This window comes from Falco punctatus (assembly GCF_963210335.1).
Source record: "Falco punctatus genome assembly, chromosome: 14".
In the NCBI taxonomy this organism is placed as follows: domain Eukaryota; kingdom Metazoa; phylum Chordata; class Aves; order Falconiformes; family Falconidae; genus Falco; species Falco punctatus.
In genome coordinates, this window is record NC_137594.1 from 22,997,063 (window position 1) to 23,011,672 (window position 14,610).

The following is a 14,610-nucleotide window of genomic DNA, read 5'->3' on the forward strand; positions in this document are numbered from 1 at the left end:
TTCTTATGCAAGTAAGAGCTTACATAGCTTATAGGAGTACACAGGGTTTTCTGTGGCATACTGAAAGTCTGTTGATGATTTGACTTTCCTTACAAATAGTTTACCTACATTTTTATTTAATCCAGTAAACTTTTCTGAGGAGCAGAATGATCTTCGTTGCCTTGATAGGAGTTGTTGTTTGATGTTTTAAAGTGTTGGCAATGTTTAATAACCTGTAGTTCTAAGTGAGTGAAAACCTTTGTAAAAGGGAGATGGGGGAAGAGTTCTAGCTGTACCCAGCAGAGTCTTCTCAGCTTGCCTCTGTGCTGTTCCTGTTCAGTTCTTGCAGAAGGACAGCCAACATGTCAAGCCGTGTTGCTGCAGGCTTGCTTTCTGAACAGATTTGCTCTGAGCGTTATGTGTGCCAAGTTAATGCATCACCTGTACAATTCATCTCGATCAGGAGAAATCCCATACTCGTGGTTCTGGCCTTATAGCCAAGACAGTAAGGCAGTAGTTTTTATTCTGAAAAAGGGAATCTTCAGACTCTTGGCACAAAGCCTGTTGACCTTGGTGTCTTGATCAAGTAGAGCTTCAAAACAAAATCTCCAGCTTGATTCTACCTCTGATAAATTACAGTGCTGCTTCTCAGAGCAGCTTACGACTTCCTTTGAGACTCCTCAGACTGTTGTGTAGGACTTGCTTTGGGATGCAATTTTATCACATTGGCAATCTGTAATTTAACAGATGAGATGTCAAGTGCCAAGTTTTGTGTTGTCATAGAAATTTATTAAGCTGGCAAGCTCTGCTGTTGTAGCTCGCTGGAAAGCTGTTTCAGTATAAGCCAAATGTTAGGGTTAGTTTATTGCAGTTCTTTGTGTGTGTTGCTCATTCACAATTGCTTGTTTTGGTGTGCTTGGTTGAGTGCAATACAAATTTAATGGCAGTGAAGCAAAATATTGCAGAGATGGTTAAAAAGCACTTTTTTTTTATAAACTTGTGATTGATGATTTGAATGAATCCGACCTCGGATTGTTGCTGTGTGGTATCTAATTCATTATGCATCTGATTTTCTTCTTTCTCACAGTGCTGAAGGCGTAGTTATTCTTCTGAGTGAGCTGTTGGCTAGCTCTTTCAGACTGACAAAACGCAGAAATGGATAAATGTGGTTGGACACTGTGAAAACAACTAAGCTCATGTTGTGAAAACTTAATAGTACTTCTTTTTACTTGTGCATGTAGTTATGTCAAATGGTTTATGTAAGTTAAGCTATCGAATGTGTCCATATTATCAATGTCTTTGTTAAACTTTTATTTCTTTCCTCGTTTTACCAAGTTGCCTTGTAAGGGTGGGAAAAAATAATAAAAGCTCAGAGGCATAATGTTGAATTCCTCTAAGATTCGACTTTGTACCCTGTAGTGTTCTGGTGAAAGTAGAAGAAGAAACCACTAACCGTATTTAACGCCACATAAACTTGAGCTTAAAGATATTTAAAAAAAAAAATTAAAAGAAAAAATTCAAAAAAACTTTTAAATTAATTGGTAGTGTTTCATAGCAAGTTAACAGCAGTGCCTAGAATGGAGCTGTGAAGTTGCTACAGAAATTAAATCTAACAAATCTAATGTAATACTGTCTTTCAGGTGCCATGTTTCAGAACAGAGGAAGACAACTGAGAAAGAAGAGCTGAAGAAAGTAACACAGAACCAGATACAGGCTAATTGGGGGAAAAAAAATTAACCTGTCTCTGAGGTGACTAAAGGGGAATAATGGTGATTTTGCGCCGGGCTCGGCCGCCTGCTTCCGCCCCGACCAGCAATGAATCTTGACTCGCTCTCGCTGGCCTTGTCTCAAATCAGCTACCTGGTGGACAATTTAACCAAGAAAAACTACCGAGCCAGCCAGCAGGAAATACAGCATGTAAGTAAACTAATGATGCTACAAAATAAACTTTGGAAATAAAAATATGCTAGTGTCAGATGGAGGTTTTCTTCCTTACCATTTGAATTGTGCTCCACAGTGCTTTCATGTGCCTTACTCTGTTCCCTGCAGTGTTGAGAATCGCAGCTTGTGTCTTGATACTCCTGTTGGATTCATCTGTCAGGTCATGGAATACAGCAGCTCAGAGCTGAGGCCAATATTAACTTTGTAGTTGTATATTAGGATTTCACTGCTGCTCTTGAAGAGTGGTATGCAAAGCTTTCCAGACTCCTTCAGGTTAAATCTTTCAACTTGTGGACATCCTGTAGAACACTGATTGGGAGAAGGAGGGAAACATTATACGTTTACTGTTCAGAGTTGTTGCGCTGAAAACCTGAGTACACATCTGAATGCTTTCACTTGCCTCATACAGAAGATTTTTCCTCTTCATCTCATTTGCTGAAATGTGGCTTGGTGGTGAAGCCAAGCTGACTTCCTTGGCCCTGGGTTTTCAGAAGGCAGGCAAAGTAACTGCAGATTGAAACCCAAATACCGAAGGTCTGGGCAAGAATTCTGGTTTAACTGACTCTTTTAAAAATAGCTCTGACTAGCAGGATGGACTGAAAAGCATTATCTGCAGAGGAGTTCTTAGGAGGAAGTGAATGTTACTGAGCCAGTTTTAGAAACTGGTTTAGTTCAGTTCCCAGCAGACAGCTGGGCCAGTTAGATGTTGGGGTTTTTTCTTGCACTAGTGCAGTCCTGCAGTGATTTGAATCCGATTAGGAGGCTGGAGGGCTTAAGCAGAGTGAGTTTCTGGTAACAGCTGACTTTAAAAGCGTGCTCACTACTTGCCTTGAGGTGAGAGAGGGTGATTTCAGTAGTATTTGCTGCTGAAATTCACACATTAAAATGATCTCGTAAGCCATGAAGGTGGAATACATCTTTTGTAGCTTTTGTAAGGTTCTTGTGGTTTTGCAAGTTTACTACTTGCAGAGGGTTCATCTGAGGTTGTGTTGTCCTTTTGATCACTGTCATTTCCGTAGATGTTTCTTGCAGCAAGGTGTGACTGAGGCATGACTTGCAGGTCTGTCATGAGCAACACTTACGTAAAGATTAATAAACATTTCTTTGATTTGGGAGAAGATAAAGTTGATGTGCCATGCAGTTGGAAGATAGATCTCTAAAACGGGGACAGATAGTTCCTTATGCTTTATGGCAGGCCTCTTAGACTCACTGTCTAAGAGAGACTGGAAACGGCTGCTTTGTGTGTTTGGTGATAAGACAGATCTAGGATTTCAAGACTAAATGCCAAAAATCCCCATGATCACTTGTCTTTTTTTTAACTTCCTGGTATGAACTTCACTGTTGTAGTTGCTGGTACAGTTTTTCCTTAGATTGTTGAGAGATTGTATGTGCATGCTTTAACTCTTTGTCTCTCGGTACACTGCTTGGTATAAATTTTTGGTGTGGTTCACTCAATATTACAAAGCTTATATCTAAGTATACTGAGTATGTGGAAAACTGTATTTGGAGTTGTTCTTGTCCCAACTAATCAAAATTACACTTGTATTTACGTACATAGCTTAAGAGCATAACATAGTAAATTTGAAGTAATTTCTGCTTAAACATATTTTCAGTAGTCAGTTTAACATAGCTGATGCTTTTAAGACTGCTTTAAAAAAATAGAATATATGTTTTAAAAAAAAAAAGCCACCTAATCTCCTGTGCATTTGTCAGACAAATTCTAGAGAATGGCATCCTCTGAAGTGAGTTTTCATGGTCTCCTTTTCCTGAACTCTGTGGTAAGGAGAACCTGGTTGGAGAGGAGGGAAGGGCTTTGCTGTCATTAATCTAGGAAAACAAAACTTTCTGGATCCCAAAAAACGGAGTTATTTTCAATCTAAGCCTGTGTTTGCCTAAACAAAATCCACCTATTCTCTGTATGATAAATCTAAATATGGGTGGCTCAAACTTTTATCCTGAATCGCAGAGTGGTTGAGGTAGGAAGGGACCTTTGGACGTCATCTGGTCCAGCCTCCTGCTCAAACAGGGTCCCCTAAAGGTGGTTACCCAGGAATGTGTCCAGACAGCTTTTGAGTACCAATATGGATGGAGACTCCACAACCTCTCAGGGCAGCCTGTGTCAGTGCTTGATCACCCTCGTGGTAAGAAAAAAAAAAAAAGTCTTTACAGGGTATTTTATGATTGGGTAGACTGTCCTGTAGATTTTTATGAAGGCTGCCAATACAAAGCTTTCTTTCTACTCTTTCTACAGGAAAACAAGCAATTCTCATTCCCTGCTCCCTAGAAAAGCTCTTTTGTGAATGCAGTTAAAGTTGAAAGATGTTACGCTACACTTCTAGCCTTCTCATCCCCTCCTCCCCATACGTTAAATTTTCAAATGATTTACCTTTTGAAGTTACTTGTGTGCAAGGAAGCAATCTAATTCAGATGCACAGAAGTTGTGTTGATGGCTTTAAGTACATACCTGTGTCCATCTGCTTTGATGAATTCATCTTGGTCATGGCAACAAGTAGCACCCTAGGAGATGGGTCCAGCTTCATGCCAGTCTTGTTACCATATCTAAATCTACATATTGGGATTGCTTCAATGAATTGCATGTTTTCTGAAGCCTGAGCTAACTAGTAGAACTAGCTGCCAATTCAGTTTCACTGCCTTTTGCACCAGTTTGAGCATCTTGCTACCTAATCATGGGGGGATGGCTGCCTATGAAAACAGTGCTGTCAACAGAACTGGAGCAGGCTATTTACTCTGCACTGACATACCATGAGCATGTATGTTCTAGCCCTCTGGTCAAGGAGCAGAGCTATATCAGTCGAATGTTTCTTTCCAGCAGATCAAAACTTGACAGCCACTGGCATTAGCAGGCTGTGAAGGAAAGGGAAGCATGGTGTCATGTAAAGGTAGAAAAATTGAAATGAGAATGATCAGAAACGGCAGAACCAGAGTGGATGCAGCCTAAAGCAATGCTGTTTGTCTTTTTGGACAAAGAAACTACTGGCAAACAAGGATATTTAAGACACGGGGAAGCTGTCAGCTTGGTGGAGGCAGTCAGAGCTTAGGCAGAGCTGCTGGTTTGTACTGGCACGTTGTCTGTCCTGCAGCAAGAAATGGGGAAACAATGGCAAAACTTCTGCCAAAAGGTGAAGGTTGGATTTGATGTTGGCTACCACTGTGTGAACAAAAGAGGCAAGCTATTGGTTATTAATGGACTTCAAATTTCTGCCAGTATGGATTTTACCAAAAACAAATAATGATGTCCAGTTAGATAAGGTTTAAAGAAAAGAGTAAGTGCTGAAACAACCTGAAGGTATTTCAGACAGCAAGCTGATGAGCTGGGATGTAGCAAAGAGTTACATTTTTGTTAGAATCCCCTATCATTTGACTTAAGTTTAATATTGTTGTTAAGATTTAGTAATGAGTGATAGGTATTGCAAATTCACAAATGCAGATCACCTATGACTGAGATATAGAATTCAGTTGAATGAGCTCTAATGACGGGGAAGACTTGATAAAAGGTTTCAGCTGCAGGTGTTCAGCATATGCTATTTGAGTTTAAAGCTTGCTAATAAGCAATTTTGAGATGATCTTTTTTCTTTAGATGGCAGAAAAAACTTCCTGTATAGTATGCCCTCGTGTCTTAACAAACACTGGAATAATGACAGTTAGGACCAGTAGACAACGTAGAAGCTGCCTGCAAGATCAGTGAAGGTGCTGTATGATGGCTTGCTGCTGGGATGAATTCCTGCTACATAGGCATAGCACAGAGGTGCCAGCTGTCCCAGGGCTGTACTCTTGCAGAGTTAAGCACTGTAGCTGTGGGGAGAAGTGAGGCTGTGGCACTGTGTGGATTCTGGGCAGCTTTAGTGGCAGAGCAACTTGAAATCATCTTCTAGGTGACTGGAAAACCCCTTTTTACATAGCTTTTTAAAAATACTACCCATGAAATGTGTGGCTTCTGTGTCACTGACACGTCTAGATTCTTTCTCTCTTGGTTTTTACTTTACATTTGCAAATATGGTTAATGACTTTAGTTTCTAGGTTACTGATTAAAAAGGAACATTCTTAATAGTTAAAATTGTAGATGACTTAACCCCCAGAAGCACTGCTGTATCCATGGTATTAGATTCAGATCTTGCTCTGTAATGACTGTTTGCTACCAAGATGGTTTTTGGATTTATTTTTTTTCCAGATTGTGAATAGGCACGGTCCCGAGGCAGACAGGCATTTACTACGCTGTCTATTCTCGCACGTGGATTTCAGTGGCGATGGTAAAAGCAGTGGCAAAGATTTTCATCAGGTACGGTTTGCACCGAGGCATCTACTTAATAGTTTTCATTGTTAAAAATCTGCAGTAGGGATTGACCTGTTTTAAGCACAGAGGCAGGTCAGAGGTAGTAGCTTCAAGCGAACTCTCTTCTGGTATATGGCCATTCAATTGCAAGCACCTTTTGCCAGTCCTGAAGTCAAAAGACAACAAATTGTGGATATCTGACTCATTATAATTGCTTGATCTGGAAAAACAGATGGCTTCAGTACAATTGCTCTTTCTACCACACACAGTGCTCTATTTTGGAAGTCTTTCTTTGTCTTTTAAAACTTTGTCCAGACCCACTAACACTTCTGGTGCTGGCTATGTCTATTCTCAAGAGTGTTTTCATCCTTAAGCAATTTTGCCACAGACTTTTTTGCTCATAAACAGCAATGACGTGTTCTTAGATTGTCTGTTGCAATGTGTGAGGATGCTTACAGAAAACAAAACTTTGCACATATGATAGAGAATACTTGATTGCTTTCTAAATATTAAAAGAATACCCAAACGAAACCTGATAAAAACTTGAATGAAGATAGCTAATGTTATTGAGAATTTGGGCACTTAAAAGACTTAAGCACCTTATCTTTGTTCACATTTACTGCACACAGTGGACAGAGTTTTGGTTTATTTTCCTGTTGCAAAACAATGAGTGTTCAAGTTACCTTGTTCTTTTCAGACTCAATTTCTGATCCAGGAGTGTGCGTCGCTGATTACAAAACCAAACTTTATCTCGACGCTGTCCTACGCCATTGACAATCCGTTGCACTATCAGAAGGTTTGTATGCTTCTTGCAGGGGATCCCAGTGTCAGAAACTGCAGTGCGTTGGTCTGTAGGAAGCCAGCTGGTTTTCCCTTGCATTTTTCCTGGGGTTTTTTTATGGCTAAGATTGGGTGTATTAAAGGCTTCAAAAACTGAGCTTCCCCAGAAGTTGGGGGGTTGGTTTTTTTTGTTAAAGTGAGGAAGTTATTTGATCACTCAGAATGACTGCAAACTAATTTTAAAGCTTAACCTAATGGTAGTACTTTATGGCTTGTTTGTGGCAGCCAGAACCAAAATAAGTTACCGGCACTCCTGTTGAATTCAGTATGAAAGCCATGATAGTGGTTTAATAATGAAAGTGGGACATGCAGAAGAAACATTTAATTTAGATGTATCCAAAAATAGTTCCAAAGATGTTTGTGTAGCTTTGTGTTAACCTACAGCAGAATAGTTACTAATTTTCCAGACCTGCAAACAGACTCTAGATAGCTTGCCACATTACCAATGAGATTAATCCTTTAACAGCTTCTATTTAACTCTTCTTACCCGTTTCAGAGTCTAAAGCCTTCACCCCATTTATTTGCCCAATTGAGTAAAGTCATCAAATTAAGTAAAGTTCAAGAGGTAGGTGAAAGCTTACTTCAAAAATAAAGTTTTTTTTACTAAGCTTGTTAGAAGGGACGATGTTCCCTCACTATGATGTTTGCTCTTGTTTGTAGGTGATTTTTGGTCTCGCTTTACTGAACTCTTTCAGCTCAGATCTACGAGGTTTTGGTAAGTGAAGCTTCCATAGTACTGCAGCAGGCACGCTTTTTTCTAAGCAGTGGGCTTTCTAGATGGATAGAGGTGTACCTGTGTGACCAGAGTAATACAAGACCTTGCAATTAATGGTGCCAATGAAGTCTAGCACAGTTTTCAGAGGGGCAGTAGGTAGCACAGTATTCTTTTCTTATATGAAGTTGAAGGTCCCTTCCATGAATGACTTGGTAGATAATGAATCAAATTGAGGTAGTTTGGTATCTTATCTTCTAGAGGTCCATAAATTTATGAGTGCTGAGTATGAACTATGAGATTTCTGTTTAAATCTGAACTGTTGTGCCTTGTGGTAAACTGACTAAGGGAATGGTACCTAGCTAAAAAGAATGTTCATGTTTAAAAAGAAATGTCAGGTTTTGACTCCAGCCTCTTTTGTTTTCAAAAGCTGCCCAGTTTATCAAACAGAAACTCCCGGATCTTTTGCGCTCTTACATTGACGCAGACGTCAGTGGAAATCAAGAAGGTGGCTTCCAAGATATTGCAATAGAGGTCCTGCACCTTCTGCTCTCCCATCTCCTTTTTGGGCAGAAGGGAGCCTTTGGGGTAGGACAGGAACAGATTGAAGCTTTCCTCAAAACATTACGTAGAGGTAAGTGTGGTGGTGTTCAGGAAGCCTGTCTAAATGCAGACTCTGAAGTGGATTTTCCTAACTTACTATCAGTGCAGACTGCTGATGAATTGGTGGGGAGCTTGGTGAGGTAGGACTCGGTAAATTTTTGTAATCCTAAATGGCAGAAAAATACCACTGTTCTGGCACTGGGCCATAATATACTGTTTTTTCTTGAATGAGCAGTAACACAGTCTTGTGTTTGGGTTTTGTGAGAAGTTGTGATAAATGAGTATTAAGTTAGGGGTTATTATTAGTCTGTGTATGCTTGCTTGCGTAGGGTCGTATTTGTGGATTTAACTAAAGCAACTCAGTGCACTGTCACTGAAAAACTTGAACTCTTTACTAGCTTTTAAGCACTGGGTTGTTGATATGCGCTGCAGTTTTATGAGGAAACACTAGCACAGCAAGGGAAGTTCTTTTGGATCAAATGCCAGTTCGTTGCCTGAAAACTACCGTGGGAATGTCATCATTATGGTAGTCTCCTCCAAAACAGTGTTTGCTGTAAACCCATCAGAGTAAGGAGGATTTGTTCTCAAAGCTAACTGAATTTAACTCAACCCATTCCTTGGTTCTGTGCTGACCTAGAGGAAAGCACCTTTTATACAAGAACAATGTTTAAGTATAAGTACTTAGTTCATACTGGGAACTCTTCTCTGAATGGCCCTCAGGGGATATGGAGACATTATGCATCATCTTAAAGATAATGTTTTCTCAGGAAAGCCTGCCCATGAGGTGTCTTTGCTGCTTTCCACTGTGAGCAGAACTCCTTCCACACACTGTGTCTCTCTTAAACTTTGCTTCCCTGGAAGGAAGAAGGGAGTATGCTTTTGTTCCATGCCCCAGGTGCCTGGTTTAGATTTGCTAGACTACTTAGACTCAATAGCAGATCCTTGGTTTCTTAATGCTTCCTGAGTTGGAGGAGAGGATTTTGTGGTACTGCTGTATTGTTTCCTGCTCTGTGCTTTTTTTTTCGGGTGACTCTTAGTGACAGTTTAGTTTTAAACTTACCACTAGCACAGCTGTTAGTCCGTTTGGGCAGCTGCAGTAAACCTGTATGAACCTAGTCTATTCCACATTCTTGTTTGCTAGCATTATCCAAGTGCCGATGGAGGACTGGGAGGTGGGGTGGAGGGCTGTCGCACAATTAGCCTCTTGATTTCTACAGCAGCAGGGAAACTCCAGCCCAGCAGTCATGTTATTTTGAATAGTTGCTTGCGTACAACTGGTATTCTGTGTTTTTTGACAATTCTGTTTACTCTTGCCTTTAGATTTTCCCCAGGAGCGTTGCCCTGTGGTGCTTGCACCACTTCTATACCCTGAAAAACGGGACATTCTAATGGACAGGATCCTGCCTGATTCTGGAGGGATAGCCAAAACCATGATGGAGAGTTCTCTGGCAGATTTCATGCAAGAAGTTGGTTATGGCTTTTGTACAAGGTTTGTAGGAAAATGTAATTTTCAAGCATTTTGGGTGGCAGTCGTTTTCTTGAGGCAAAAGGTTAAGAACACTTGAAAGTACTAAAATAACTAGAACCTCGTTAAATATTATAAGGTCATTTGTTCTGATTCCGGTTTTGTATTTTGCTTTCTTCTGTTGTGTATAGCATGTCTGTTGAGATGGTATAGGATGTTATCATGGTAAGAAGTGTTAACTAAAGCTTTTCAGATTCCTTGTGAAGGGTGTATAAGTATTTGACCACCACCCCTTTTTTTTTTTTTTTTTTTTTAAGCAAAACCAAATTGGCTAGGTAGGCATAAATTCCAACTACATCCTACTCTGTTATTGGAAGAACTTTGCTCTTGTGACAGACTCCTGTTAGCTCACTGTTCACATGAAATAGGCTACAGAAGAACTGAAGGTAATAGTCTCACTTCAAGAGAATTGACCAGCAGTGGCTTTCTTTTTGTTGCATTGGGTTTAGATTGGTGTGGTACACAGTGTATTTGAGATAATTTCTAGAAATTATGATAGTGAATTGTTGGAGTACCTTAACAGCTGTGTCAGTCATCGCCTGCTTAGGCTTGTTTTGGTAAAAATACAGCTGTCTTAAACACACCCTGGGTTTGTGTATGCATTCATAGACATGCGTTACCCACGTCTTCAGCAGTGTTCCATATGCTTGCTCGCTGCCCCTACTCTGAAATGTTAGATGGGCAGCTCTGTTGACTTGCTGGAGCCACATGAACGGGCTGTCAGCTGTAGAGCTGTATGGGGTTGGGGGAGCAGCAGACTAAAGATCTTGCTTATAGCACCTAGCACAAGTATTGTATTACATGGGCTATTTGTTTACATACTTGTGTGAATTGGAATAGTTACTAGCAAAGTGGAAGATGAAGCTAGACTTGAGTCATAAGCTGTCTGTTGAGGAGTACATTTGCATATATTAAAGTTGCTTCTTGCTGTTTATTTGCTGTCTGCACTTACCTGCACAAATCCAGCTCAGTTTTTGAATGCAGTTTTTAAGGATTTAGGATAGTGCTTACAGGAGCCTGCAAGCATGTGGCTGGTTTTGAGGCAGGCCTTATTCTTTAGCCCTCAGTATGAACCTAATGTGTTGGTTCTTTTTTAAAAAGAAGATTTATTAAGCATAAGCTAAGAGAAGTAAACAATTCTGTATTTTAAAAGAAGACTGTTGACTACTTTGGGGAGGTGATCAAATATCAAAGATGCTAACACAAGTTTCTGTTTCAACAGTGGAGTAAGGAGATGCACAATATAAATGTGTTGGAAGATACTGAAAGTTATTCCCTCTGTTAAGATGTGCCTGTTAATAAAACATCGTTTATATCTATACTGATGCTGTATAAATCTTGTTTGCCTAATTATGAAGTGTTAACAAAATGAAAGAGAAAACTGCAAAACAGGCCTTCAGTTCTAAAATTGAAACTTAAGCATATGCTCATTCATTGCTCTTTTGGCTCCTTGAATGTTTTTGCTGGTGACCTTAATCAGAGACACCGTGGCTTGCATCAGGCTAAAAGGCATGCTTTCACCTCTTGAACAGTGCACGTCATCGTTTTGAAATGTGCATTGTCAAGGCCTTTATTCACTTTTAGCTGGCAGAAAATGTCAGTCTTTGAAGCTCTGTATCACAGGTCAATATGTGGAAGTGCTTTTAACAGAGAACAGTGCTAAACTTACCCTGTGCTTTTACTTTGACAGAGCGTAGCCTGTGGAATGTCTCTCACTGTTGCTTAAGTAGATCTAGCTTTGAACTGAATAGGTGGCACAGTATGTTTCATGGAAATAATTGCATGCGCTTTCTACTGGATTTCTCTTGCTTGTCCTGGAACTTTGTTATGTTGGATCATTTGATGAACATAACTGAAGTTGAGTGAATGGTCAGTCTGCAGTTAGTTTCTCCCAGCAATCTGTGTGCTGTCCCAGCTGTAGTCTCAGTTCTTGTTTTGGTCTCTCTGTCTTATCTTGTGCCACAGTGAAGCCTGGTTTTGTATTAAGATCTCTCTGTTCTGTTGCATCTTAGTGTCGAAGAATGTCGCAACATAATCATGCAGTTTGGTGTTCGGGAAGTCACGGCTGCCCAGGTTGCCAGGGTTTTGGGGATGATGGCTCGAACTCATTCGGGGTTGACGGATGGTATTCCATTACAAGTGAGTGGCCTACCGGGGTGGGCATTAGATATGTTTTAATCGGCAGAAAATAAGGAGTTGAAATGCTAGCCTGTCGTAATTTAAGAATTGTGTTTATCTTTCAACACTTACTCTGCTGTAAATGCTGTAGTACACTCCTGAATGAAGGATTCTCAAAGTGTGCAACTGGTGTCATTACTGGTCTGACTGGTCTACTGGTCTGAACTTCTGCTTGGTGTAGCTAGTTCTGTAGCTAGTGGCTTTTGAGGCTGCTTTATTTTTAACTAGTATTTGATTGAGTGTATTTAACTTGCAGTCTATTTCGGCTCCTGGCAGTGGGATTTGGAGTGACGGGAAAGATAAAAGTGATGGAGCACAAGCCCATACCTGGAATGTGGAGGTCTTAATTGATGTTCTTAAAGAGCTGGTAAGTTTTGTGAGTGTCTTTGTCTTTTATGTGGAGTATCTGGAAGAAGAGCATATCTCAATGTGTGTATTAATCTTTTTAAGCTCCTAGCAGTCTGAATGGCTTTGAATCTCACTAAAGTGATAGCACTGCTATACTTAAATGATTAGTGTTTTTCCTCATGAACAAGAAAATTCTGAGGAATTGTGGGCATTAAAAGCTGCCTGAATGGCTAACTTGGGTGCAACTTGAGATTTATTCCACACTGCTCCCACATACTCCAGCATTCGTTCTCTGAGCATTTTTGTGTTTGAAATTATTTCTGACAGTGGAAAGTTTTGTGCGTCAGGCACCTTGTTTTGAAAAGCTGCTCACTGTAGGCATTAATGATGAGAATTAAACAAAATATTTTTGTAGCTATTGATTCCAAAACTAAATGCTTTTTGCATATGATGATGCTTCAGAAATGGAAAATCTTTCCACCACTTAAAGCAGCGTTTTTTGTAATTAACTCAGTGAAACATGAGTACAGTTTCTTTTGCCTGCCTTATATTGGGTGATTTTTTTTTTTTTCTTATATGTTCCTTCTAATCTGTGCAGGACTCACTGTGTTGTTTTTATAAGCCTTGGAACACATAACTACCTTTGTTGCTCAGCTATCTCTGAAATGAGTGGTCTGTGTTCCACGGTGGCCATAGTTCCCTCCAAGCTCCCTCATCCTTGTGAAATACCTGCAAGTCTAATAGGTGCTTTGCAAGTACTTGCAGTGTACATTTTACAAAAGGAAAAGCAAGATGTTCTTGCCAGCAGGTCAGACCCTTCTGCCTTCTGTTGGAAGGTGTATGGAAGCCTACAAAAGAATTGAGTCAGCATGCTAAGAAAGGAGCTATGTGTTGGGGTTGGTTTTTTTTGTTTTTGAAGGCTTGTTAGTGAAATGTTTGGAAGGATAGATAGCTACTGCCTGTAGTGCTGGGGGAAGTGCAGTCTCACAGGCTAGTTTCAAACATTAACTTGCATCAAGTTCACACAGCTGTCTAAATCCTGGTTCTGTTAAAACAAAAACCTTGCTCTCAACTACAGGTCAGGTGAATGTTAAGCTGGTTAAAATACTGATGAATAGGGGTTCTTACAAGACAGTACTGAAGATGGTAATGCTGATGGATGACTACTCTTGGTTTTCTGTTTGCAGAATCCTAGCCTGGACTTCAAAGTAGTAACCTATGAATTGGACCATCCGGGATTTCAGATTCGTGACAGCAAGGGCCTGCATATTGTAGTGTTTGGCATCCAGAGAGGGCTGGGCATGGAAGTTTTTCCAGTTAATGCCATATACAGACCTTGGAAGCACGCGGAGGGCCAGGTAGGTTTACCAGCATTTCTGTTGCATCTTGCAAATTTCCTGAATTTCTTGAATTGCAAATGTGGATTGGTGACATGAATTTTTAGACAAGTCCCACTTGAGAACTTGGCCTGTAAGGCACAGGCCTCGGGTATGTTGAAGTACAGTCTGTTAATTGAACGGGGTCTGCATTGTTTGGGAGGAGATGATCACTTGCTGTATGTGTGTGGCAACACCTGGTTTTAGCAGAGTTCTGATGGGTGATGCAGCTGACTGTAGAACTGTTTTTGCCTGGTTGCACAAAAAGGCTACAGCTTTGTGCAAACAAGTACCCTCAGCATGTGTGTGTCTGTCACTTCCGGAAATCCAGGGAGGAAAAGTGTGAGATGATCAGTTATGTAAAACACATTGATAGTAAATCTTGGCTCATCTTGGCTTTGATTTATGTCATTCTCAGAAATGTGGCAGTTAATAAAGTGGAAGGAACCTCAAACTCCAAATACCTAAGCTACTTCTGATGTCTTTTATTCCAGCTCTCTTTCATTCAACATTCCCTCATAAACCCCGACATCTTCTGTTTTGCTGACTACCCTTGTCATACTGTTGCCACAGACATCCTGAAAGCACCGCCGGAGGATGACAATCGAGAAATTGCTACATGGTAAACCTGCTCTCAACTTCTTTCTGTACCTAGAGTTAACTTGCTTGTCTAGTCAAATGTGGCTTTGTCTTTATGCAACCAGATTTCTTTGTAGCTGTGTGTACATCCCAATAGATCAGCCATTAGTATTTGTTCCGTGTTTGATCAGTGAAAACTCTCATATCAGAAAATCCTGTGTACTTCCATAATACCTGA

General features: G+C 40.3%; 1 protein-coding gene across 8 annotated transcripts in view; it reads left to right on the forward strand.

Annotated features, from left to right (window-relative positions):
* Positions 1-14,610, forward strand: part of CNOT1 (CCR4-NOT transcription complex subunit 1) — a 61,522-nt gene that overhangs the window by 4,715 nt on the left and 42,197 nt on the right. For all 8 annotated transcript variants that reach the window (XM_080410905.1, XM_080410909.1, XM_080410908.1 and 5 more), the window contains exons 2-12: positions 1,620-1,896; positions 6,110-6,217; positions 6,909-7,007; positions 7,548-7,616; positions 7,712-7,766; positions 8,194-8,397; positions 9,687-9,855; positions 11,904-12,030; positions 12,326-12,436; positions 13,605-13,775; positions 14,288-14,415. In XM_080410905.1, coding sequence (XP_080267031.1) covers positions 1,795-1,896; positions 6,110-6,217; positions 6,909-7,007; positions 7,548-7,616; positions 7,712-7,766; positions 8,194-8,397; positions 9,687-9,855; positions 11,904-12,030; positions 12,326-12,436; positions 13,605-13,775; positions 14,288-14,415 — 1,343 coding nt within the window. In that variant the 5' untranslated portion in view covers positions 1,620-1,794. The remainder of the gene's footprint in view (positions 1-1,619; positions 1,897-6,109; positions 6,218-6,908; positions 7,008-7,547; positions 7,617-7,711; positions 7,767-8,193; positions 8,398-9,686; positions 9,856-11,903; positions 12,031-12,325; positions 12,437-13,604; positions 13,776-14,287; positions 14,416-14,610) is intronic.